This window comes from Rhinoderma darwinii, chromosome 2 (genome assembly GCF_050947455.1).
Source record: "Rhinoderma darwinii isolate aRhiDar2 chromosome 2, aRhiDar2.hap1, whole genome shotgun sequence".
NCBI classification, from domain to species: Eukaryota; Metazoa; Chordata; class Amphibia; order Anura; family Rhinodermatidae; genus Rhinoderma; species Rhinoderma darwinii.
Window position 1 is genome coordinate 7,846,190 of NC_134688.1, and position 24,028 is coordinate 7,870,217.

The 24,028-nt window shown below is 48.8% G+C and overlaps 1 protein-coding gene across 3 annotated transcripts; it reads right to left on the bottom strand.

Annotated features, from left to right (window-relative positions):
- Positions 1-1,847: 1,847 nt before the first annotated feature.
- PPME1 (protein phosphatase methylesterase 1) lies at positions 1,848-23,645 on the bottom strand. 3 transcript variants are annotated; one of them, XR_012881259.1, is made up of 16 exons: positions 23,389-23,481; positions 19,613-19,710; positions 18,048-18,142; positions 11,669-11,760; positions 10,542-10,599; positions 10,399-10,450; positions 9,933-10,087; positions 9,719-9,809; positions 9,543-9,608; positions 7,842-7,974; positions 6,595-6,724; positions 6,336-6,380; positions 5,669-5,733; positions 4,851-4,918; positions 4,253-4,604; positions 1,848-1,948 (listed from the first exon to the last, which is right to left on the bottom strand). XR_012881259.1 is itself a non-coding variant. In XM_075851308.1 (15 exons), the coding sequence occupies exons 2-15, from the start codon at positions 19,705-19,707 to the stop codon at positions 4,586-4,588; spliced, it is 1,164 nt and encodes a 387-aa protein (XP_075707423.1). In that variant the 5' UTR covers positions 19,708-19,710; positions 23,530-23,645; the 3' UTR covers positions 1,848-4,585. The 3 variants fall into 3 exon arrangements, 2 of the variants coding, with proteins under 2 accessions (XP_075707423.1, XP_075707422.1); XM_075851308.1 differs by lacking the exon at positions 23,389-23,481 and adding an exon at positions 23,530-23,645 and having other exon boundaries at positions 1,848-4,604; XM_075851307.1 differs by having other exon boundaries at positions 1,848-4,604.
- Between the last annotated feature and the right edge of the window lie 383 nt (positions 23,646-24,028).

Genomic DNA, 24,028 nt, shown 5'->3' on the forward strand with positions numbered 1-24,028 from the left:
TAACCAGGAGTTACACGTTTCCTCAGCAGACAGTATCACACGATAGGATTAGATACAGCAGACAGTATCACACAGGATAGGATTAGATACACAGCTCAGCAGACAGTATCACACAGGATAGGATTAGATACACAGCTCAGCAGACAGTATCACACAGGATAGGATTAGATACACAGCTCAGCAGACAGTATCACACATGATAGGATTAGATACACTGCTCAGCAGACAGTATCACACATGAGAGGCTTAGATACACAGCTCAGCAGACAGTATCACACATGATAGGATTAGATACAGTGGCTCAGCAGACAGTATCACACATGATAGGATTAGATACGCAGCTCAGCAGACAGTATCACACATGAGAGGCTTAGATACACAGCTCAGCAGACAGTATCACACAGGATAGGATTAGATACACAGCTCAGCAGACAGTATCACACAGGATAGGATTAGATACACAGCTCAGCAGACAGTATCACACATGATATGATTAGATACACAGCTCAGCAGACAGTATCACACATGATAGGATTAGATACACAGCTCAGCCGGCAGTATCACACATGATAGGATTAGATACACAGCTCAGCAGACAGTATCACACATGATAGGATTAGATACACAGCTCAGCAGACAGTATCACACATGATAGGATTAGATACACAGCTCAGCATACAGTATCACACAGGATAGGATTAGATACACGGCTCAGCAGACAGTATCACACATGATAGGATTAGATACAGCAGGCAGTATCACACAATAGGATTAGATACACTGCTCAGCTGATGGTATCACCCGTCTCAGGAATGGAAGTCTCAGGAATGGAATGCTCGGAACCTGCTAACCTCAGTACAAGGCTGCCCCCTGGTGGCCATAGGGAGAATTTCATGGGTCTGTACAGGTCTGACTTATAATGTTCCTCATAGGAATAGTAGACACCAGATTTATCAGTCATATATTGTGCGGCGTCGCTGTACGGATCACTGGGTATTTTAGGATCGATGTAGAGTTGGAATTATGGGTTCTCCTTATTATGGATGTTACCATAGAACAACCAGGCCAGAGACGCTCTCACACACGCTGACCTGGCTCCTACTCGCTTACACTCTGGGGTTTCTCTACTGAGAGGGCCGGCATGTCATCCACACAGCCGGGAGCCTTAGGGTATGTTCACACGGCCTATTTACGGACGTAAATCGGGCGTTTTTGCCCCGAATTACGCCCGAAAATAGCGCCTCAATAGCGCTGACAAACATCTGCCCATTGTCTGTCAAATGACGGCGCGTAAATAGACGCCCGCGTAGAAGAAGTGATCTGTCACTTCTTTGGCCGTAATTGGAGCCGCTATTCATTGACTCCAATGAATAGCAGCGCTAATTACGGCCGTAATTGACGCGGCGTTCAAGCGCCTGCACATGCCGGTACGGCTGAAATTACGGGGATGTTTTCAGGCTGAAACATCCCCGTAATTTCAGCCGTTACGGACGCCCTCGTGTGAACATACCCTTACAGAACACACAATGTTCTCCAAAAGGACCCAAAAAAGTAGATATAGTGGAAAAACATTTTGCGCCCATCATCTGGGGGCCCTGCACCTGCACATTGTGCTCCCTCTTACAGTACGATTTGAACATCGTAGCAGCTAGTGCCTTTTCTCTCCATGACACCTATTTTCCCACGCCAGTAAATAGTTGTCAGACACAATTCCGCCTGCCTCCATAACATAAAGCTATAACTATAATGTTATGTGATAACTGGGCTTCTGCTTTAAGACAATACACCACCTGGACTGTTCAGCGTCACACGTAATCTCTGTATAATAACACAGCGCCCCCTCAGGCTGGATGACTGTATGGCCTTTATTGTGGGCTCCTGGTTTGTACGCTCGGATTGGCTTCTGACGTAGGAGTTTTGTTGTAGCTTTATTCATGTTCTCATACTTCTGTCCATAAATAAAAGGTTTACATTCATTAACATAAAAACGACTCCGGCCACAAAGCAAATTCTGTTCCTGTCGTAAAATCCACAACAGACCGAGGGGATGTGACTGTAGCGATGACGGGGAATGAGAATCTGCGCGGACCGACAACAGCAGGAGGAGCAGACCCAAGTACCAACACTCAGCAATGGAAACGTGAAAATGACAGCTTCTTGCTTTATGGCACCATTGCTAACCATGGATGCCGAGGAATCCCAGGCTGAAAGTTGTGTTGGCCGGTAATCATCCCCCTAATACCTCCAGTGCCTTGTATGGTGCGGTGTAGGCGGCCTCACTGACACCGGGGGCGCTAGACAGCCCTTTATAAAATCTGAAGAACCCACGAACTTCAGCCAAATCTATACGGGTGACAACCGGCCTCTCTAATCGAAGGGGAAATGAGACGACCGGGTCAAATCCAACCCGCTGCCCCATACACACCAGAGACGGATCCCGGGACCTATCTAATGTGCACGGCTTAAAGACGCAACTTTCTAATAGACTTTGTGTTTCAATTCTTCACCATTTTCAAGATCTCTGCTTGCTGTCCTGATCATGTCCAACTGACACAAGTGCAGAAGAGTTCAGATAGACTATAACGACCAGGCGGCTGTGAGAAGTTTTAGGTCGGAACGGGTTATTAGCCTCTCAAACAAGAATGTTTCCATTCACTAACAGCAGGCAGAGATCCTAAATATGGTGAGGATTTGAAACCAAAAAAAGAGGGGAATTTATTCACTTTTCCATGCGATGGCGTCAAAGTCGCAAATGCATACAAATTTGCAATTTGTGCAAAAATGATACGTTTACGCTGCTCAAGCCACTTTTTTTTTTATTAAACTAGGCGGAGCCTCGCATAAGGGGCGTGGCCACCCACGGCCCAACAAATTTAGTCTGATTTAGGGTGTGCTATAATTTTACTTAATCCTTAATATTCCCTACCGGCGCGGTTACCTGAACCATCGTTACTAAATCCAGGAGTTTACTTCCAGGCCCCCGACACAAGCTGCAGATTTTATGCTTGCTTCAGATGAATAGAACTGATTTTCAGTCGCAGAACAAAATCTGCAGAATGTGCAGGGGGTCTTAAGAAGGTAGGCAGCAGAAATCTGGCAGTTCAAAAAAAAAATGATGTAAATGGAGGAGGGGGAGGGGCTGCCGCTATGATAAGTCGGCATCTTTCGTTCTGACCCTAGTTAGTGGCGGTATTCGGGGTGCAATGAATCTTGCCCTGAAAAACCTCCTCTCTGCCAATCAGAAGGCTCAAAAGCGTTCATGGTTCTCTCCCCCATTGACTTGCCTAAAGCATGGATAGGCCAGGGCAGCATTACTATATAACACGCGCCTCATGCCCCCCTCAGATTGGCACTTCTATGGGCAGTTCAGTGGGTAGGATGGTACCCGCTAGCTACTTATGCATGCCCTAATTTAAAGGGGTCATATATTGAAGCGGACAGTACGGCAGCGACCACATCGGGGAGGATTCCTTCTCTGCTGGCAATTTAAGGCTCCTGCCGCTACGGCGCGTCCAGTCTTCTGTAAGTAAAACGTAATCCTCGTATAACGAAAAGTTCTGCCACTTTCTAATAGACTTTGCGTTGTTTCAATTCCTCATTTTCCAAACCTCTGCTTACCGGCAGTGAATGGGATCATTGAGGTAAGATCACACAGAGATTTTTGACCTTCAGGAATTAAAATCAGCGCCAAAAAAGCGCTAAAATCAGCGTGAACCGGCCCTTATAGTTTACATTCAGAGGGCTTAAAAATATTAGGTGTCTGTGTCCCCCAATGTAACGAATGAGAAGCAGGGTTTTCAATTGTACCAGTCAAGCCAATGCTCTGTGAACCTCCTTTGCTACATTGTATCAGTCTGTAGAGCAGGCTCTGTAACTGACAGAGGGTTATCAAGACTGGATAACAACAGTAACAAACTCTCAGCTGTGAAAAGCATAATGGCACGGCCGGTTTTCAGCTTATGGATGTAAATAAGTATGTTTTATTCCCTGACAGCAAACAGAGATCTTGAAAATGGAGCCGAATTTAAGCACAAAGTATATTAGAAAGTTGCAGAACTTTTCATTATACAATGATTACGTTTTATTTCCAGAGATTGGTGCGGAGTTTTCACGGTTATTGAGCTGCAGCGTCATTAGGAAGCGATGAGAACAGAATTCAGGAACAGTCGAAGCGACTCTACGTCTGATGTGTGGACTGTAAATGATAGAATAAAAAGGAAAAACAAGAAACGGTTTGCGTGTTCTCTCTCACCAGCCGGCAGGGGTACGTGTGACCCCCTTAGAAGCCTGTGCTCCTCAAGGTATAATGGAGAGAAGCAGGGGGACAGCCAGCAGTGGGCACTCCGTTATCCAGGAGGAGCCGCTCCGCAGTGCTGAGGTCCGGCGTCGTGAGGAGTGCGCCAACACAGTCCGACCAGGAGGAGGCGCAGAGACACCGGATACTGGACTGTGGTATTAATTGGCATGGACTGATGGAGGCATCGCTCTGCTGTACCGGGGATGATGAGAAAGAACCAGGATCATTACCGTGGCCTCCGGAGCAAGTTGTTTACAAGACGATTCTGTGCCCACAGACCGCAGGGCACTAACAGGACGGGAACACGCTGCAATACAGACAGGAGAAGGGAGGAACGTTCAGTCTACAAGCAATAAAGTAAAATCCTATGGCTGTCACTCACAGGGGAGGGGGGGGGGGGTTCCCACTCTCTTTGGGTCCCACGGCTGTCACTGCGGTGCTGTGCCGGGTTATGCTATTCACTACCATTAAAAACTGGAGATTTCCTTTAAATCTCTTCACCTTTCTGAGAGGGGCACATGCAGTTATATTATGTGTAAAGTCAAGTTCTTACCACTGAAATCCCCCAACGGGCTCTGCAAACCGATGACGCACCAAAAAGGTGGCAACAGCCTCAGCAACCTGTGCAGAATAGAAGTGATTATAGCGCCGCCTGGAGACATAGATCAGAATTACAGAGTCACGTGGTGGAGAGCGCATGGGCTCGAGCGCTGATCCGTCCATTACACATTGCATCTGATTGTAACAGCCGCCTCAGTATAGGAAGCGCATACAATCCAAAGTCTATGGCCCCGGGCCAGGAGTCTGTCATGTATTTTAATCTGTCCGATACTTTGTTTCCCCTAGGAGATAAGCGTCAACTGGTAACTTGCAGCCCCTTATTAAAAGAAGACGTACTTTCAACCGACAGCTATGAAATGTCCGGCTTTTAGCTCAGATTTTCCACAGCTGATAATCATTGTGTGTATGGGTAATGATTGTCTGTCTGGTTGTCGGTCATGGGCATCATGCCCATGCCTGGCAATCATTACCCATACACACAATGATTATCAGCTGTGGAAAATCGGATTATTTAAAGACCAGGTAAGTCAGCCAACAGAAAGGTCACTGGCATGGCCTGATTTATAAATCCTAAAGCCTGTAATATAAAAATATAATGGATACCAGGGGGTCTGATCACGGTGATCATCACTGATCCTAAGAACTAGAGCGATCACTCACTAGACGGCCTCTATATCTGCCATAGACTTTAATGTACCGGTGATTCCCCCTCCTCAGGTCCCGGTGGGGCGTCATAGCGGTCATAGTTAACCCATCAGACACTTCTGGCATATCCTGTAATACCCTCTGTGCCCTGTGAGAGTGTCTTACTTTATCTGGAGCGTCTTCGTGTACGGCGTGGCCACACTGCGGGAGAACCTGCATCTGGAACTTCCCTGTATTGGAAAACATAAAAAGACAACCATGAGCAGATGCAACGGCAGAAAAAGAGTATTCGCACTGAGGTATGGAAACTTGGATAGGGATCTTATATCCTTCTAGATCTGGAATACATTTCCGTTTTGTGGTTCCGAACACACAACTTTCTGCATTTATATGGCCGATAATGACAACTCCCCCCATTCTCTTTACGACTCTACAGTACGAAGCCAGTGCCCCGCAGTAATATTCTCCTAGTATTATTAGTGAAAGGATACGCAGGGCAATGAGGTAACGCAGCACCAGTTTACAAGGGGATGTCCCATAAGAATAACCCTTGTTCATATGTCTTATTAGAGCATAAGAATGTCAGAGAGGGGGGGTCCCCTGCTCAGTACCCCTCTATTAGCCGGATCAGTGGCTACTGATCTGGAGGACTCAGCGTGATCATATATTACATGGTCACTAATGGATGTCATGTAAATATCACAATTGTCCTGATCGCCACCTGCTGGACATGCAGTGAACTGTACATAAATAGGAAATACAGGGATGCCAAGGGGCAGAGGGTGGTTGAAACGGCAACAAGTGACCTAAACCACAAACCCCATGGTCTTACCCTGCATCTGTCCTATTGTGAGGTCCTTGTCCAATCTGTCCACTCCTGAAATAACAAAGCAAAAAGAAAAAAGGCTATTATCCAGGTGAATGATCGGGTGATCGCACGCACGGCTTACATTACCGCGTGCTGTGCTTTATCAGTACATATAGTCCCACTCTGTTACATTGACTAGCTATAGAAATCGGCATCCATATGTAGTATGTACATAGAGATATCGCTCTATACCTGCCTCTTACATGCGGCGGACGTCACTCACCTGCCAGGAGAAGCTGTTTAGGAATTGAACAGCTGAGGAAGAGGTTGGAAAGACCCTTGAACCAGCCTTCCCAGTATTTTTCGGTTTTGGAAAGCTCGATCCTCCAGGTATAGGGTCGCTCCTTCTTGGTCTGGAATAAAAACCAATACAAGACAATTGAAGAAATTAGGAATTTTCCGACTCAGCAAATAAAGGATTTTTCAATAAAATTTCTGTATCAATTCCTCATGATTTTCAAGTCCTCTGCAGGCACTCACTGAATGGAAACTTGAAACGGTTTACATCCAGTGGATAAAACCCTCTTCTGGTCATGTGATGGACACGCAGGTGCGTGACTCGTTACAAGACACCGCTCTGATAAAAAAAATACTGTAACGAGCCCGGCAACTGTGTGTCCATTATGTGACATTTACACACAAATATATATGTTGGCGCATGATCGCTGGAAGCTGATAGGCTGCAAAAAAATAAAAAAAATATAGCATGCAGGTTGTAAATTTGTCTCATATTTGTAACAATTGTACCACGAAAAAAAATATCATATTGCAAACAAAAATTGTATTTATTAGTGTTGTCACGTTCTAATTTTTACTTCTCTATGGGGGCTGCCATTTTTTTTTTCCATCTCTGTCACATATAACCCCATAGAGAATGCGAACGGGAGCCGTTCCATTCTCAGAAGCGTGCGCCGTCACACAGACCAAAACGAAGATCATTCGCAGAGCGAAATCCGGCGCCATTTTCATGTGGACCGGAAGCCGCTGCCGGACAGCAAGATGACGACTTCTGGCCGCAGCTTCCGGCCATATGTTCAGGCGCAAGGAATAGAGGCGTAGACCAGCAGAGGCGGCAGGTAATTTAAGTTTGTGTATGTTCATGTGATACTGTCTGCTGAGCCCTGTATCTAATCCTCCTACATTGTGCAGTCGCTCAGAAAATGGCGGCACACAGTGTAGGAGGTTTGAAGATTCAACCCCGTCCTTCTCCTGGCACTAGCCAGAATAAGGGAGGGGGGATTGTGTGATGACACTAGAGCGAGTGTGTCTACCCCAAATTTGCAGCATAAAGCAGTGAGGTTGCTTTACCACATTGACCATGCTGCAATTTTGGGAATTGCTCCCTCTAGTGGCCAACACACCTGAATACTGATGACTAGTTGTCTGTCTGCCATGTCTGACACTCACAAACAAAGACACTCCGTATCATAAGAATATATATATATAAGCCCAATGACGACGTCCGCTCACCTCTGTATCATCTTCTTTCTTCCTTTTGTTCACGGAGTGTCCCCCGTTTTCCTCTTCATCTTCCTCTTCTTCTTCTTCAATGATTCCTCCTACTAAAGTTTTTGGCCCTTCAGGACAAGAAGTTTCTTCACATCTAAGGATAAAGCAGCACACCCCCGGTTATATCTGACAGTCGTCCAGATCTGAGGCCTCTGCTCTGTATTTTTTGCATAAACCCATGAATAAGGTCCCGCAGGATAAAGCAGGGAGCCCGACCTGGTGAAAAATCCTGTTTATGGCTGCCCATACCCATAAGGAACACGAGGCATTTCTGATATTGCACCTCAACTGTAGGTGGTCGGGACCCCATTGTTCTAGGCATCTCAGTAGAAAGACCCCCACCGATCAGACCTTGATTGGTTTATGACCCTAAAACTGGGTTTAAATGACCCAAAATGTAAAAATAGAAAAGGTTTCGCGTATACTTACCTGCCGATGTCGCCACCGAGTCCTGCGACTTTGCGTTTTGAAAACAGTATGATGAGGTGACGTCCACCGCGACGGAACCGCGGCAGCCAAACCACGTGTGCCGCCATGACATCACCTCAGTGAGCATTGATTGGGGGCTGTGGTCACACGATGTTGCGGTTGACCGTTTTCAAGACATAAAGTGGCAGAATATGACAAGGCTTGCTTTTTTTACATTTTGGCTCAATTAACCCCTCGGTGCCGCAAGGCGTTTCACAGAGTCAGACCAATCAGCCAGCGATCGGATGTGTCTAGGGAACTCCAGACTAGGGCCGGGCAATTATGCTCGAAATCACGATTAATTGCACATGTAACCGCGATTACGATCAATGAACGATTATTTAGGTCACGCCCCCTTTTAAAAGACACGCCCCGTTTTTACATGCCACACCCCCAATTTTGCATAAACACGCCATTGAACTTTGGTTATTTCTTGATTAATTGACCGGCCCTACCTCATAGTTCACGGACCAGGTCGGGTGATGGGCGAGCAGCTGCTCGACTATTAAAGCTGGGAATTTTTTTCTAATGAGAGCGCGCGTGCGTGTCTGTGCGATATTAAAATATTTGAAGGAAACGCCACAGATGAATTATTTCTGGTTATGGGTTTAATAGTTAGAACAATTGAAATCAAAGTATACGTTGCCGGATGACGTCTCGTACATTGCCTTATATAAAAAGGTCACGTCTTATATTCAAAGGTCAAACCCACAATACCTGCTGAGCTCCCAGATATAATGTATAGAACCGCTACCGTCGGCCGGTATATAATGCATTACACCCTGCTCATGTATATACATGTGCATAAAGCAGACGTACATGAGCAGCATGCAGAATATACAGACCGGCGGCTGTTATATATGTTACTAGGAGTCTGCTGTATACTACTGTAGTCTTGGGGACCGTCCATGGTGACGGGAGGGGGGTGGGGATGAGCGGCGACGGCAGCAGAGCATGGGGACCGTCCATGGTGATGACAGCAGATGACAGGGGAAGAGGGATCATGTTGGTCTCCACAATGCCCGATTCTTTGCTCCTCTCCCCACTCAAGTAAATACAAACGTTCAGTCTTGCGTTCGAGTCGGAGGACGTAGCTTTCGGCTGTACAAAAATTCGGTCATTTCATGATGAGCCCCCGAGGAGCAGCCTGCACTACCGTCTACCGCACCGACACATTTTTAGCTATATACTCACTGCTTGACCTGTCCTACCATGGACACCCGCGCCGAGTCCAGATTCCGGATCTGACCGCTCTTCACGCTGAGGACGGAAGAAGTCACAGTCACATGTCTTTTATTTGATCTGAAACGTGAAGATCTATCTACATTGTTCAAATACATCGGCACAAAAATAAACCCGTCACCGCTGACCTCCATTCGATGGCGTTCTCCAGTGATTTGAAGGTCTTGGGGCGGCTGCGCAGGAAGTTCTGCATACTGTTCAACGCGTCCATTGCTGTTCCTGAGGACCAAAAAGAGGTTTTCACCCGAGTATAAAAATATCAACATTTAATAAGAGACCGATCTACTCATAGCCCAACATGGAGATGAAAGATCGGTGTCACCACTTCACCTCAGCGCTCACCTTCCACGACGTCGATCATGCAGAGGCCCAGCATGCTGGGCATGAGATTAGCTGCCGCAGCGTGGACGGCGATCGCTCCCCCCATGCTGTGACCAATAAGCATGATGGGAGGGGGCAGGTCTCCATACAAAGCTTCCACCACGTTTCCGATGTCCCTGTGAACACACGAGGTCACGTATGAGAACGATTGACGGTGCGTACAGTATATATACACCTGGACAAACCCCTCTGGATCGGAGCATGTTTTAGATGCCATGCCAGTGGGCACCGCTGCCATGTCATCCTTGTTATACAAAACGTCAGCAGATTACTTGGCAGATACTGTAATGGCGGCCATGTTGGTTGTCACCCACTTTTGCCAAAACCAGTCAAACCCAAAACATCCGAGTAGATTCTTGTTTTATAGCAGCGTGACAGAAGAGCGCGACTCCAGGGCGAGGTCCGCATAGAGCCCCCCCAGACTCACCGGGCCATGGTTTCTGCTGACAGGTCGTCTGGGTTTTTCACTTTAGTTTCTCCTGAAAGACAAATCGAGCGACCAAATTATTATAGAAAGTGGCAATTCTGTATATAGATATTCCGGCCAGGATAAGACGGAGCGACGCTCACCATGGCCTCGCTGATCGATCGCAACGACTCTGCACTGAATCCGGCTGATAATCGAAGTCTGAGAAATAATGAGAAAAAAGTCCCATTAACTTTGTATGATTTGTGTGGTCAAGGACAATGCCCGTTATCCCGCCCTCATTCTGATCGCCCGCACCCTTGGGACCCCACCCGAGATGCTCTCCTACACCTCCACCTCCACCCCACAGCTTGTGGCACCCCTGGGACCCTCCTCTCGCTTGTGATCCTGCAACGCCTCCTCCAGTTCATGTTTCTTTGCACCTCTTTGACCCCCCCACTAAAATGCACCCGGCATCTCCTCCTCCTCCGCCATCATCAAATGCCTAACTGCACCCCCGGTGACCCTCCCATCCCCCCAATGCTCTTCTGCACCCCCTGTGACCCTCCCATCCCCCCAATGCTCTTCTGCACCCCCTGTGACCCTCCCATCCCCCCAATGCTCTTCTGCACCCCCTGTGACCCTCCCATCCCCCCAATGCTCTTCTGCACCCCCTGTGACCCTCCCATCCCCCCAATGCTCTTCTGCACCCCCTGTGACCCTCCCATCCCCCCAATGCTCTTCTGCACCCCCTGTGACCTTCCCATCCCCCCAATGCTCTTCTGCACCCCCTGTGACCCTCCCATCCCTAATGCTCTTCTGCACCCCCCGTGACCCTCCCATCCCCCCACATGCTCTTCTGCACCCCCCGTGACCCTCCCATCCCCCACATGCTCTTCTGCACCCCCTGTGACCCTCCCATCCCCCCACATGCTCTTCTGCACCCCCTGTGACCCTCCCATCCCCCCACATGCTCTTCTGCACCCCCCGTGACCCTCCCATCCCCCCACATGCTCTTCTGCACCCCCCGTGACCCTCCCATCCCCCCACATGCTCCACCCCCTGTGACCCTCCCATCCCCCCCCACATGCTCTTCTGCACCCCCTGTGACCCTCCCATCCCCCCACATGCTCTTCTGCACCCCCGGTGACCCTCCCATCCCCCCACATGCTCTTCTGCACCCCCGGTGACCCTCCCATCCCCCCACATGCTCTTCTGCACCCCCGGTGACCCTCCCATCCCCCACATGCTCTTCTGCGCCCCCATCATCAGTCTCCATGTTCATACTCACAGTAAACACAGCCCAGGACAGGGCAGAATGTCCCCCTCCATGAAGCAGCAGCAAGACGGGCCCCTCCGATCCACTCCTGTAAATACGAAAGCTGTGCTCCATGTTAAGGAAGAGGCCGCACTGAGGGGTCCAGGACAAGACGGCCAATACTATTAGTTCATATTTAAAAGGGGACAACCCTCTACACACGTCTTCATACAGCCCCTTGGTCCCTGGAGGACTGCAAATTATTTTGCTGTCCTCTGAAGTCACTGGGGGCCGTGTAATGCTCATTTCCCAAGTAGTTCCCAAGGGTCTTAAAAGGCTCGACCTCCAGAAGAGGGGCCTCTAAAGATCAGCTACTCCAGGGGGAACCTGCTTAAAGAGACATTACAGTACCCTTGGTACCCCCCTCCCCCGCACCCGTCCAGGTAGGCCGCCGGTCCCATACGCTCTGTATTACACGCATTCTTTTTTCTTCCCCCGTCTTCGATCATAAACTTTTTTTATTGACTTCAGTTTTACGGGACGAGTTGTACTTTCTAATGATACTATTTAATATTATGCGATGTCCTGGGAAGCTGAAAATAAATTCAGAACGGGGTGAGATTGGAAAAAAGCAGCAGTTCTGCTATTTTCTTACGGGTTTCGTTTTTCCGGTGTTCACTGTACGGTGAAAATGACGCGTTACCTTTATTCTGCGGCTCGGCGCGATCACGGGGATACCCCATTTATATCGTGTTTGTTATGTTTTGGTGCCAGGAGGAAAATGTAAATGTTTGAAAGAAACAAAATTCTCTTGCGTCGCCATATTGTGAGCCGTCAGTTTTTACAGCGCGGTGTAAAGCGTCTTATTGTACAGGAAACGGTCATTTTTATTCATATCATTTGGGGGAATGTCGGCCATTTTGACCTTTTTTCCCTCTACAGCGTTCACCGTATTGCAAAGACATTTCTATAGTTCGGCCATTTTTAAAAACCCTTTCCCGATGAAAATCTACAGATTAGTCGTGGGAAAGGGTTAATATCTATGGGGAGGATCTCACATAGAAGTAAAGTCACCAGAGCAATGGGGAAGGGGCCATCAGGACCTGGACCATTGCAGGCCAATGACCCAGGATTCCTCCTGTTTTCCCTGTTTTATAGTTTGCCATATACTATTAATACCACGATCACATGGTGTCCATAAGAGGCGACGCTCACTCGGCCGTGACAAAACATGTCCATTAAAAACTCATCACCGTTTTGCATCAGTGAAAACACCCAAAGGAAGGTCACGTGTTCACCTAGACACTATTTACAGGCCCCCTGTATATGCCACGCGCCTCCTGTATATGATGTCACGCGCCTCCCTGTATATGATGTCACGCACCTCCTGTATGTGATGCCACGCACCTCCCTGTATATGATGTCACGCGACCCCCTGTATATGATGTCACGCGCCTCCCTGTATATGATGCCACACACCTCCCTGTATATGATGTCACGCACCTCCTGTATGTGATGCCACGCACCTCCCTGTATATGATGTCACGCGACCCCCTGTATATGATGTCACGCGCCTCCCTGTATATGATGTCACGCACCTCCTGTATATGATGTCACGCACCTCCTGTATATGATGCCACGCACCTCCCTGTATATGATGTCACGCGCCCACCTGTATATGATGTCACGCACCTCCCTGTATATGATGTCACACACCTCCCTGTATATGATGTCACACACCTCCCTGTATATGATGTCACGCGCCCCCCTGTATATGATGTCACGCGCCCCCCTGTATATGTCACGCGCCTCCCTGTATATGATGTCACACGCCCCCCTGTATATGATGTCACGCGCCCCCCTGTATATGATGTCACGCGCCCCCCTGTATATGATGTCACGCGCCTCCCTGTATATGTCACGCGCCTCCCTGTATATGATGTCACACGCCCCCCTGTATATGATGTCACGCGCCCCCCTGTATATGATGTCACGCGCCCCCCTGTATATGATGTCACGCGCCTCCCTGTATATGATGTCACGCGACCCCCTGTATATGATGTCACGCGCCTCCCTGTATATGATGCCACACACCTCCCTGTATATGATGTCACGCACCTCCTGTATGTGATGCCACGCGACCCCCTGTATATGATGTCACGCGACCCCCTGTATATGATGTCACGCGCCTCCCTGTATATGATGTCACGCACCTCCTGTATATGATGCCACGCACCTCCCTGTATATGATGTCACGCGCCCACCTGTATATGATGTCACACACCTCCCTGTATATGATGTCACGCGCCCCCCTGTATATGATGTCACGCGCCCCCCTGTATATGTCACGCGCCTCCCTGTATATGATGTCACACGCCCCCCTGTATATGATGTCACGCGCCCCCCTGTATATGATGTCACGCGCCCCCCTGTATATGATGTCACGCGCCTCCCTGTATATGATGTCACGCGCCTCCCTGTATATGATGTCACGCACCTCCCTGTATATGATGTCACGCGCCTCCCTGTATATGATGTCACGCGCCCCCCTGTATATGATGTCACACACCTCCCTGTATATGATGCCACGCGCCCCCCTGTATATGATGTCACGCGCCCCCCTGTATATGATGTCACACGCCTCCCTGTATATGATGCCACACACCTCCCTGTATATGATGTCACGCGCCCACCTGTATATGATGTCACGCGCCTCCTGTATATGATGTCACGCGCCTCCTGTATATGATGTCACACACCTCCCTGTATATGATGTCACACACCTCCCTGTATATGATGTCACGCGCCTCCCTGTATATGATGTCACGCGCCTCCCTGTATATGATACAACCCGCCTCCCTGTATATGATACAACCCGCCTCCCTGTATATGATGTCACGCGCCTCCCTGTATATGATGTCACGCGCCTCCCTGTATATGATGTCACGCGCCTCCCTGTATATGATGTCACGCGCCTCCCTGTATATGATGTCACGCGCCTCCCTGTATATGATGTCACGCGCCTCCCTGTATATGATGTCACGCGCCTCCCTGTATATGATGTCACGCGCCTCCCTGTATATGATGTCACGCGCCTCCCTGTATATGATGTCACGCGCCTCCCTGTATATGATGTCACGCGCCTCCCTGTATATGATGTCACGCGCCTCCCTGTATATGATGTCACACGCCTCCCTGTATATGTCACGCGCCTCCCTGTATATGTCACGCGCCTCCCTGTATATGTCACGCGCCTCCCTGTATGATGTCACGCGCCCCCCTGTATGATGTCACGCGCCCCCCTGTATGATGTCACGCGACCCCCTGTATATGATGTCACGCACCTCCCTGTATATGATGTCACGCACCTCCCTGTATATGATGTCACGCACCTCCCTGTATATGATGTCACGCACCTCCCTGTATATGATGTCACACACCTCCTGTATGTGATGCCACGCACCTCCCTGTATGTGATGTCACGCACCTCCCTGTATGTGATGTCACGCACCTCCCTGTATGTGATGTCACGCACCTCCCTGTATGTGATGTCACGCACCTCCCTGTATGTGATGTCACGCACCTCCCTGTATATGATGTCACGCACCTCCTGTATATGATGCCACGCGCCTCCCTGTATATGATGTCACGCGCCTCCCTGTATATGATGCCACGCGCCTCCCTGTATATGATGCCACGCGCCTCCCTGTATATGATGCCACGCGCCTCCCTGTATATGATGCCACGCGCCTCCCTGTATATGATGCCACGCGCCTCCCTGTATATGATGCCACGCGCCTCCCTGTATATGATGCCACGCGCCTCCCTGTATATGATGCCACGCGCCTCCCTGTATATGATGCCACGCGCCTCCCTGTATATGATGCCACGCGCCTCCCTGTATATGAGGCCACGCACCTCCCTGTATATGAGGCCACGCACCTCCCTGTATATGAGGCCACGCACCTCCCTGTATATGATGTCACGCACCTCCCTGTATATGATGTCACGCACCTCCCTGTATATGAGGCCACGCACCTCCCTGTATATGAGGCCACGCACCTCCCTGTATATGAGGCCACGCACCTCCCTGTATATGAGGCCACGCACCTCCCTGTATATGAGGCCACGCACCTCCCTGTATATGATGTCACGCACCTCCCTGTATATGATGCCACGCACCTCCCTGTATGTGATGTCACGCACCTCCCTGTATATGATGTCACGCACCTCCCTGTATATGATGTCACGCACCTCCTGTATATGATACCACGCACCTCCCTGTATATGATACCACGCGCCTCCCTGTATATGATGTCACGCGCCTCCCTGTATATGATGTCACGCACCTCCCTGTATATGATGTCACGCACCTCCCTGTATATGAGGCCACGCACCTCCCTGTATATGAGGCCACGCACCTCCCTGTATATGAGGCCACGCACCTCCCTGTATATGAGGCCACGCACCTCCCTGTATATGAGGCCACGCACCTCCTGTATATGAGGCCACGCACCTCCTGTATATGTCACGCACCTCCTGTATATGATGTCACACACCTCCCTGTATATGATGTCACGCACCTCCCTGTATATGAGGCCACGCACCTCCCTGTATATGAGGCCACGCACCTCCCTGTATATGAGGCCACGCACCTCCCTGTATATGAGGCCACGCACCTCCCTGTATATGATGTCACGCACCTCCTGTATATGTCACGCACCTCCCTGTATATGAGGCCACGCACCTCCCTGTATGAGGCCACGCACCTCCCTGCATGAGGCCACGCACCTCCCTGCATGAGGCCACGCACCTCCCTGCATATGAGGCCACGCACCTCCCTGCATATGAGGCCACGCACCTCCCTGCATATGAGGCCACGCACCTCCCTGCATATGAGGCCACGCACCTCCCTGCATATGTCACGCACCTCCCTGTATATGAGGCCACGCACCTCCCTGTATATGATGTCACGCACCTCCCTGTATATGAGGCCACGCACCTCCCTGTATATGAGGCCACGCACCTCCCTGTATATGAGGCCACGCACCTCCCTGTATATGAGGCCACGCACCTCCCTGTATATGAGGCCACGCACCTCCCTGTATATGAGGCCACGCACCTCCCTGTATATGAGGCCACGCACCTCCCTGTATATGAGGCCACGCACCTCCTGTATATGATGTCACGCGCTCCCCTGTATATGAGGCCACGCACCTCCTGTATATGATGTCACGCACCTCCTGTATATGATGTCACGCACCTCCTGTATATGATGTCACGCACCTCCCTGTATATGATGCCACGCACCTCCCTGTATATGATGCCACACCCCCGTGTCTTCACGGGATCTACGGCGACGCGATGACACTCACCGTTGCAGCTCGTCTTCACTTGTTGTCTCTCTTCGGCACGGGATCTGTGAAGGCGGCGCGATGACATCATCGCGTCGCCTTTGCAGAACTCGTGAAGAAGAGAGACAACACGTGAAGACGAGCTGCATCGGTCAGTGTGTGTCATCGAGCCGCCGATAGCCAGCAAGGGAACTAGTAGTTCCCTTGCCACAGATCCGTTTTTAATGGTTGTTACATGTATTGACAGCCGTTAAAAACGAATCCATTGACTTCAATGGGGGCCGCCAGACCGTTAAAATGGCCAAAAATAGGACATGTCCTATTTTTTGACGGCCATTATTCACGGACCGTTAAAAAAATAACCATAGAACATCATTGTTTTGAAAATGGCCGTGTGAATAAGGCCTTAGGCTGAGTTCACACGGGGCGGATACGCTGCGTAAAAGCATGCAGTGTATCCGCCCTGTGCACCGCAGAGAATTCCGGGCGGAAAACCGCGCCAAACTGTTGTGCAGCTTTTCTCCCGGAGTGTCCGCTGCGGAAAACGGCAGCACTTATCAGGTCTGCTAGCTGGCCGGCCTCCTGGATTGATGTTCCCTCCCATGTGACCGCTGCAGCCTGTGATTAATCTGTGATTGGCTGCAGCGGTCACATGGGATGAAACGTCATCCCAGGAGGCTGCGCTGGGTGGAGGAACAGACTTCTGGGTAAGTATGCGATTTTATTTTTCTAAGTTGCATTTTTTGCCACGGAATCTCTGCGAACCTGCCGCAAAAAAAGCAACACCTGCTATTTGTTGCGGGATTTACCTCCGCATTGAATTCAATGGAAAAAACACGCAACAAATAAGCAGCGTTTACGCAAATACAATTGACAGGCTGCGGAATAAAATTCTGCACCGCAGGTCAATTTCTGACCCTTTTTTCCGCTCATCATTTCCGCAGCGTGCGGGGGAGATTTGTTTTATCTCGTCCACTTTGCTGCTACTGGATTTGGTGCGGATTTCCCGCAGTAATTACGCAACATGTGAACTGACCCTTACACCCCAGAGAAGGATATATCTTTGTCAGGTTCACTTTCTACCACCACATCTTCCATGGACTCGAAATACTGGCTCCAGGGAACGGGGGAGAAGTCTCGCTTTCTTCCTGGCCTGGAAACAAAAAGCGCCATGACGTCATTTCTACAGCACAAATTCTTCAAATCTGTAAAACCTTCTAACGATCAAGAATTTCGGATAATCTGGCAATACAATGTAGACACTCACAGGTGACCAGAAAGACATAATAGAAATGTAGAACACATCCAGCGCACCGGACCTTCCTGGCGCTGTCCAGAGCTGAACTATCTGATATTTAGCTGCCAAGACGACATGAGGTGTTTTTTTTTTCGTCTCAATTCTCAGATTAACAGAATTTCAAACCAAATACATAGACAAGCAGAACATCTAGCCGAAAGCATGTGGACCCCTGACCATCACAGCTATATGAGCTTGTTGGACATCCCATTCCAAAGCCATTGGGGTTAAAATGGAGTATGGCCCCCTTTTTGCGGGTATAACAGCGCCAACTCTTCTGGGAAGGATTTTGGGGTGCCTGTGGGAATTTGTGCCCGTGTGTAAGGTCAGGCGCGGATGTTGGGGGGAGAAGGTCTGGCTTGCATTCGGCGTTCCGGTTCATCCCAAAGGTTAGGTCGGGGCTCTGTGCAGCCGCACAAGTTTCTCCACAACAAACACCTCACCCCATGTCTTTATGGAGCTCGCTGTGTGAGTCATAGTCATGATGCAACAGGAAAGGGCCAAACCCAAAACTATCAAAAAATGTCAAGCTTATCACGCACCACAGCACTTGGTGGCCACGCTCTGTGATTTACGTGGTCTGAGCGAGTTGATGAGTTGTTGTTACTGCTAGACATCTTCACAATAGTAACAAAAGGTGACCAGGGGAGATCTAGCAGATAATAATAACACTTACAGGTGACCAGGTGAGATCTAGCAGATAATAATAACAACACTTACAGGTGACCGGGGCAGATCTAGCAGATAATAATAACACTTACAGGTGACCGGGGCAGATCTAGCAGATAATAATAACAACACTTACAGGTGACCGGGGCAGATCTAGCAGATAATAATAACACTTACAGGTGACCGGGGGAGATCTAGCAGATAATAATAACACTTACAGGTGACCGGGGGAGATCTAGCAGATAATAATAACACTTACAGGTGACCGGGGGAGATCTAGCAGATAATAACACTTACAGGTCACCGGAGCAGATCATAATAACACTTACAGGTGACCGGGGCAGATCTAGCAGATAACACTTAAGAGTGACCGGGGCAGATCAGAACTGGCTTGAGGTAATGGTGGCATCCTATGACAGTGCCACGGTTAAAGCCACTGAATTCTTCAGTACGACCCGTACTACTAGCAATATTTGTCTATGGAGATTACATGGCTGTGTGCTGGATTTTATGTACTTGTTTGCATTGGGTGCGGCTGAAACACTGAAGTCAATAATTAGAAGGGGGTCCACATACTTTTGGCCATACAGGGCATATACACATTGAAACTGGTTTACTTATACAATTAACAAAATGACACCGCTCATCATCTCTTACCCCATTCTCATCTTGGACCCAGACTGCAGGCCCCCCGGCATAGGTGGTCGTGGGGGTAACTGTCCCAGGTGGAGTTGCTTTTCTAAGGCAGACATATTCTACGGAAGACAAAACAAGAAACCCGCTACATGAGAGGGACGCAGAGAAGACAGTTTTCACTACGAACATCCGGATATTCACTTCAACACTCCAGTACTGCAGCTCAGTCGCTATCCCGTGACCGGAGCATTCTGCTTCCGGCATGGACATCCGGTACTCGGAGGCAGAAAATCGGTGCGGGGTCTGGATGTTGGACCCCCACCAATTATATACTAATCCTGTGGATGGGTCATCAGATGTCCGTGCCATGTGCAAAATTATAAATAAAAAAAATATATATAAAATGCCCTTTAACCCCCTCTATGCCCCTCTGGTAAAACCTCATGACTGAAAGTAAACCTTGTGGTGAAAAGTCTACCGGTCAGATGACCTAGTGATGTCACCGCACTGTCCCGTGATGCTGGAGCCACCTCTGTGGACCACGTGACATCAGCATGGACGACTCTTCACCCGTGCCCAGGGTCTTCCTGCACGGGTTAGACTAGAGGAACAGCACGATTGGCATCTCAATTCTATGTAAAATTAAAGTTTTATGTAAAAGTTCTAATCCCTGGGGTCCGGAGACTTGGTATACGTGATGATCTATAGTCAATGGACATAACCTGCGCGGAAATCCACATGAAAAGGGCGATACCGCGGATAATCTCCCCCACCCTTTATAGCCTAGAAACAAACCACAGCTAAACATTGGACAAGCCCCTCACGAGACCTTTACAAGGAGAAACAGCGCCTCTCCTGGTAATGGGGCACATGACCTCACCCTAAGGGTATGTTCACACAGAGTAAAAGAACACAGCGTATCCACCCTGGCGGCCGCAGGGAATTACAGCCTCCTGGGATGACGTTTTATGCCATGTGACCGCTGCAGACACTGCAGGAGGCCGGCCTGGAGGAAGAAACACAGAATTCTGGGTAAGTATAAGATTTATTTTTCTGAGTTGTGAGTTTTTTGGTGGAATCGAAGCTGTTCCGCCACAAAAAAATGCAACATCTGCTATTTGATGCAGGTTTTACCCCCCCATGGAATCCAATGGGGAAAACCCACAACAAAAAAGCTGCAATTACACAAATACAATTGACAGGCTGCGGATTAAAAAAACCGCACTGCAGGTCAATTTCTGAGCGTTTTTTCCGCTCATCATTTGCGCAGCGGGAGGAGGAGATTTGTTCGATCTCATCCACTTTGCTGCTACTGGATTACGCTGCAGATTTTCCGCAACAAAATCCATTGTGGAAAATCTGCAGTATTGCTACGTGTGAACCTACCCTTAGAGGGCTTGTCTGGGCATGGGCTGATTTTTCATACTATCCATAGATCATCAGTATACGATCGGTGGGGGTCCAAATCTAGATTCACTCATTCATTTTCAGCCCCCCTGATATGCAGTTACCAAGCTGCTCATAGTCTTAGACGTGTCACTTCCAGTAATACATTCTGGATGCGAGGTCTTCGAGTCCAGGATGCTGTTGCCTTCCCTAGCTCTCATGTATCAGCACAGCTTCATCCCTGTACTGCTTTCTCTTTCTACAGCCCATGAGGGATATCTACTAATGCGGCCTGTGTGATCTCTCCCTTTCTTCCCCTGAAGGTTCTGCTGTGGGTTCTCTCCTTTCTCTACATTCCCCCTGCAGACTCTGGGTCCACCCCGCCCTCCGTTGCTGATATCTCTAAGGCCTTATGCACACGACCGTTACTTTTATCCGCAATTACGGATAAAAATACTGATTCATTTATTTCTCTTGACCACGGACACCTTCCCGGATATTTGCGGTTAAGCGGTTGGGCCGTATAAGCGACCCCCAAAAAAAAGGACATGTCCTATACTTAATAATATTGATTTAATTATGTGAGCACGGCCCGCAAACGCAGGTGACAGTCCGCGGCCCGTCCGTGCAGTATTTACAGGGTGTAAATTCTGAACTGCCGTGTGCACCAGGCCTTACACTAAAAGAATAGACGTCCTCCCTGAGCCGTCACAGCCAAGAGCAGCGTGCTGTCGGATCTATGTCAGAAGCAGCAGGGCAGCCAGCTACGTACAGGAGCTGCAGACTCTACATCAGAAAATAGTGGGACATTTTTGATTTTAAATTTAAAAAGTAAATCAGTAAGAAAAAAAAACAATAGTGCAAAGGGGTCCATAGATGTACGGCATATCCACAGGCCGCTCGCTCTGCACTATCAGGAACTCACAAACACTTTGAGGGTACGTTCACAGGCTTAACAAAAAACGACCGGAAAATACAGAGCTGTTTTCAAGAGAGAACAGCCTCTGACTTTCAACCGTTTTTATGCATCAGGCGTTTTTTGATGCGTTTTTACGGCCATTTTTTTATTTACCCAATAAAAAACGGCTCCAAAAACAGCTTAAGAAGGGACATGCACTTCTTTTTACGAGGAGTTTTTAAAAACGACCGCGTAAAAAAAAAAAACCCCCGTCAGAACGAAACGCCGATTTTCCCATTGAAATCAACGGGCAGATGTTTGGAAGCGTTCAACTTCCGTATTGTCAGCCGTTTTTCGGGGCAATTACGACCTGAAAAACGGCTGAAAATATGTAGTGTGAACATATCCTAATGGGGACAGCAGCCACCTCTGTATGGATCGGCAATCAGGGTCACTAGAACCCAATACTCCAAAAAAAGAAAAACCGCCCAAATGCGGGACTGACACCTATGAGAAGTTTATAGGAGATCCTGTGGAAATTCCAGAAATGCTGGAATACTCCTTTAAAGTTTGGTCCCCCTGGGCTGACTCCACCCACAGACCCTATGGAATGTGCCAGCACCCAACCCCCGTCCACCAGTATTTCTTGACCCCCCCAACTTTCCTCCATTCGTTTTCCTTGTAACCCCCCTCCCTCAGAGCCCCTTTCTACGGACCTGTACGACTTTCTTATAAACGTTTCTTTATACCACAGACCGGCTGCTGCAGAACCTCTATTTCCAATTGTCATGGGGGAGGAGTCGTCCGTACTGCTGGTCAGGTGACTTTGTCATGTGACCTCTTCATCCAGTGGCCAAGTGACTGGTAAACATTATGTCAGTCACTGATCGAGATCAAACACTCCAATTTCCAAGAGGTTCTGCAGCAGCTTCGGCACCATCCTGACAATGTTTACCAGTCACTTGGCCACTGGATGAAGAGGTCACATGACAAAGTCACCTGACCAGCAGTACGGACGACTCCTCCCCCATGACAATGTTTACCAGTCACTTGGCCACTGGATGAAGAGGTCACATGACAGTCACCTGACCAGCAGTACGGACGACTCCTCCCCCATGACAATGTTGTCACCAGGGCGGCACGAGACAAGATTTTTATAAGTTCACAGCACGCCAGGAAGGCTCCATGGCGACTTTCCATCATGAGGCGGTCGCAGGAAAATCGTGGATTACAGTGACCGTCATGTAACCTCAATGTTTTTCTGGAGGAGGGGGAAGTTAAAATGGACATGCGACAACGCAAGATCGTACGCGGAGTCATCGCATCAACCGCGCTTTTACGGAAACAAATGAGAAACGGCGCTGGCGTTAGAGGCTCCACACAACATCCGCTATTTATGAACGCAATTACACCAGAAAACTGTCGTGATTATATTAGTAAATGCCCCCTAATAATAATCACCTCATTATTATAATGGAGCCTGGTTATTATACTCTTATAATAATCCACTTACTGCAATTATCATTGATAACCCGGTAGTAGTATTATAACTGTTATTATCAGCCCCCTCCTCCTCCCGGGTCACACTGCCACCCGTAAACGTCACCCCCTATCCGTGTATCCAGTACAGCCCCCGCGCCCCCGTCATACGAACCGTCACTATCACCGTTCCCTCCAGGCCTCAGCCCACCAGCCACTGGGGTTTCCGTGGAGACAGCTGTCCCCGCCCACAAATTGTTGCTTCCGGATCTTACGTCACGGCGCAAAGCATGCTGGGAGAGGCGTCCTGTCTGTTTGGAGATTTTTTTTTAAAAAAAATTACAATAACTTTATTAACATATACTAAAGGAAACAAATCTTTTTAAAATCTTACAATAACTTTATTAGTGTGGAGAAATGTGAACAATGATAGAAATATGACGAAAAAACAGTGGGGAGAATATTCAAAATTAGTGTAAAGATAAAGTGCAGCCAATGAGAGGCGGATTGTGATCGGTTGTCATGGGCAACTACTACATTTTTGCTTTGCGCCAGTTTTCATACATCTCCCCCATTGTCTCTAATGGAACTACTAGTCCCAGCAAGTCCTGCTAGCCCGCGCGCGTCATTCAGACCTTTATTGATACAGCAGGTGGAGATTCACAGAGATCATA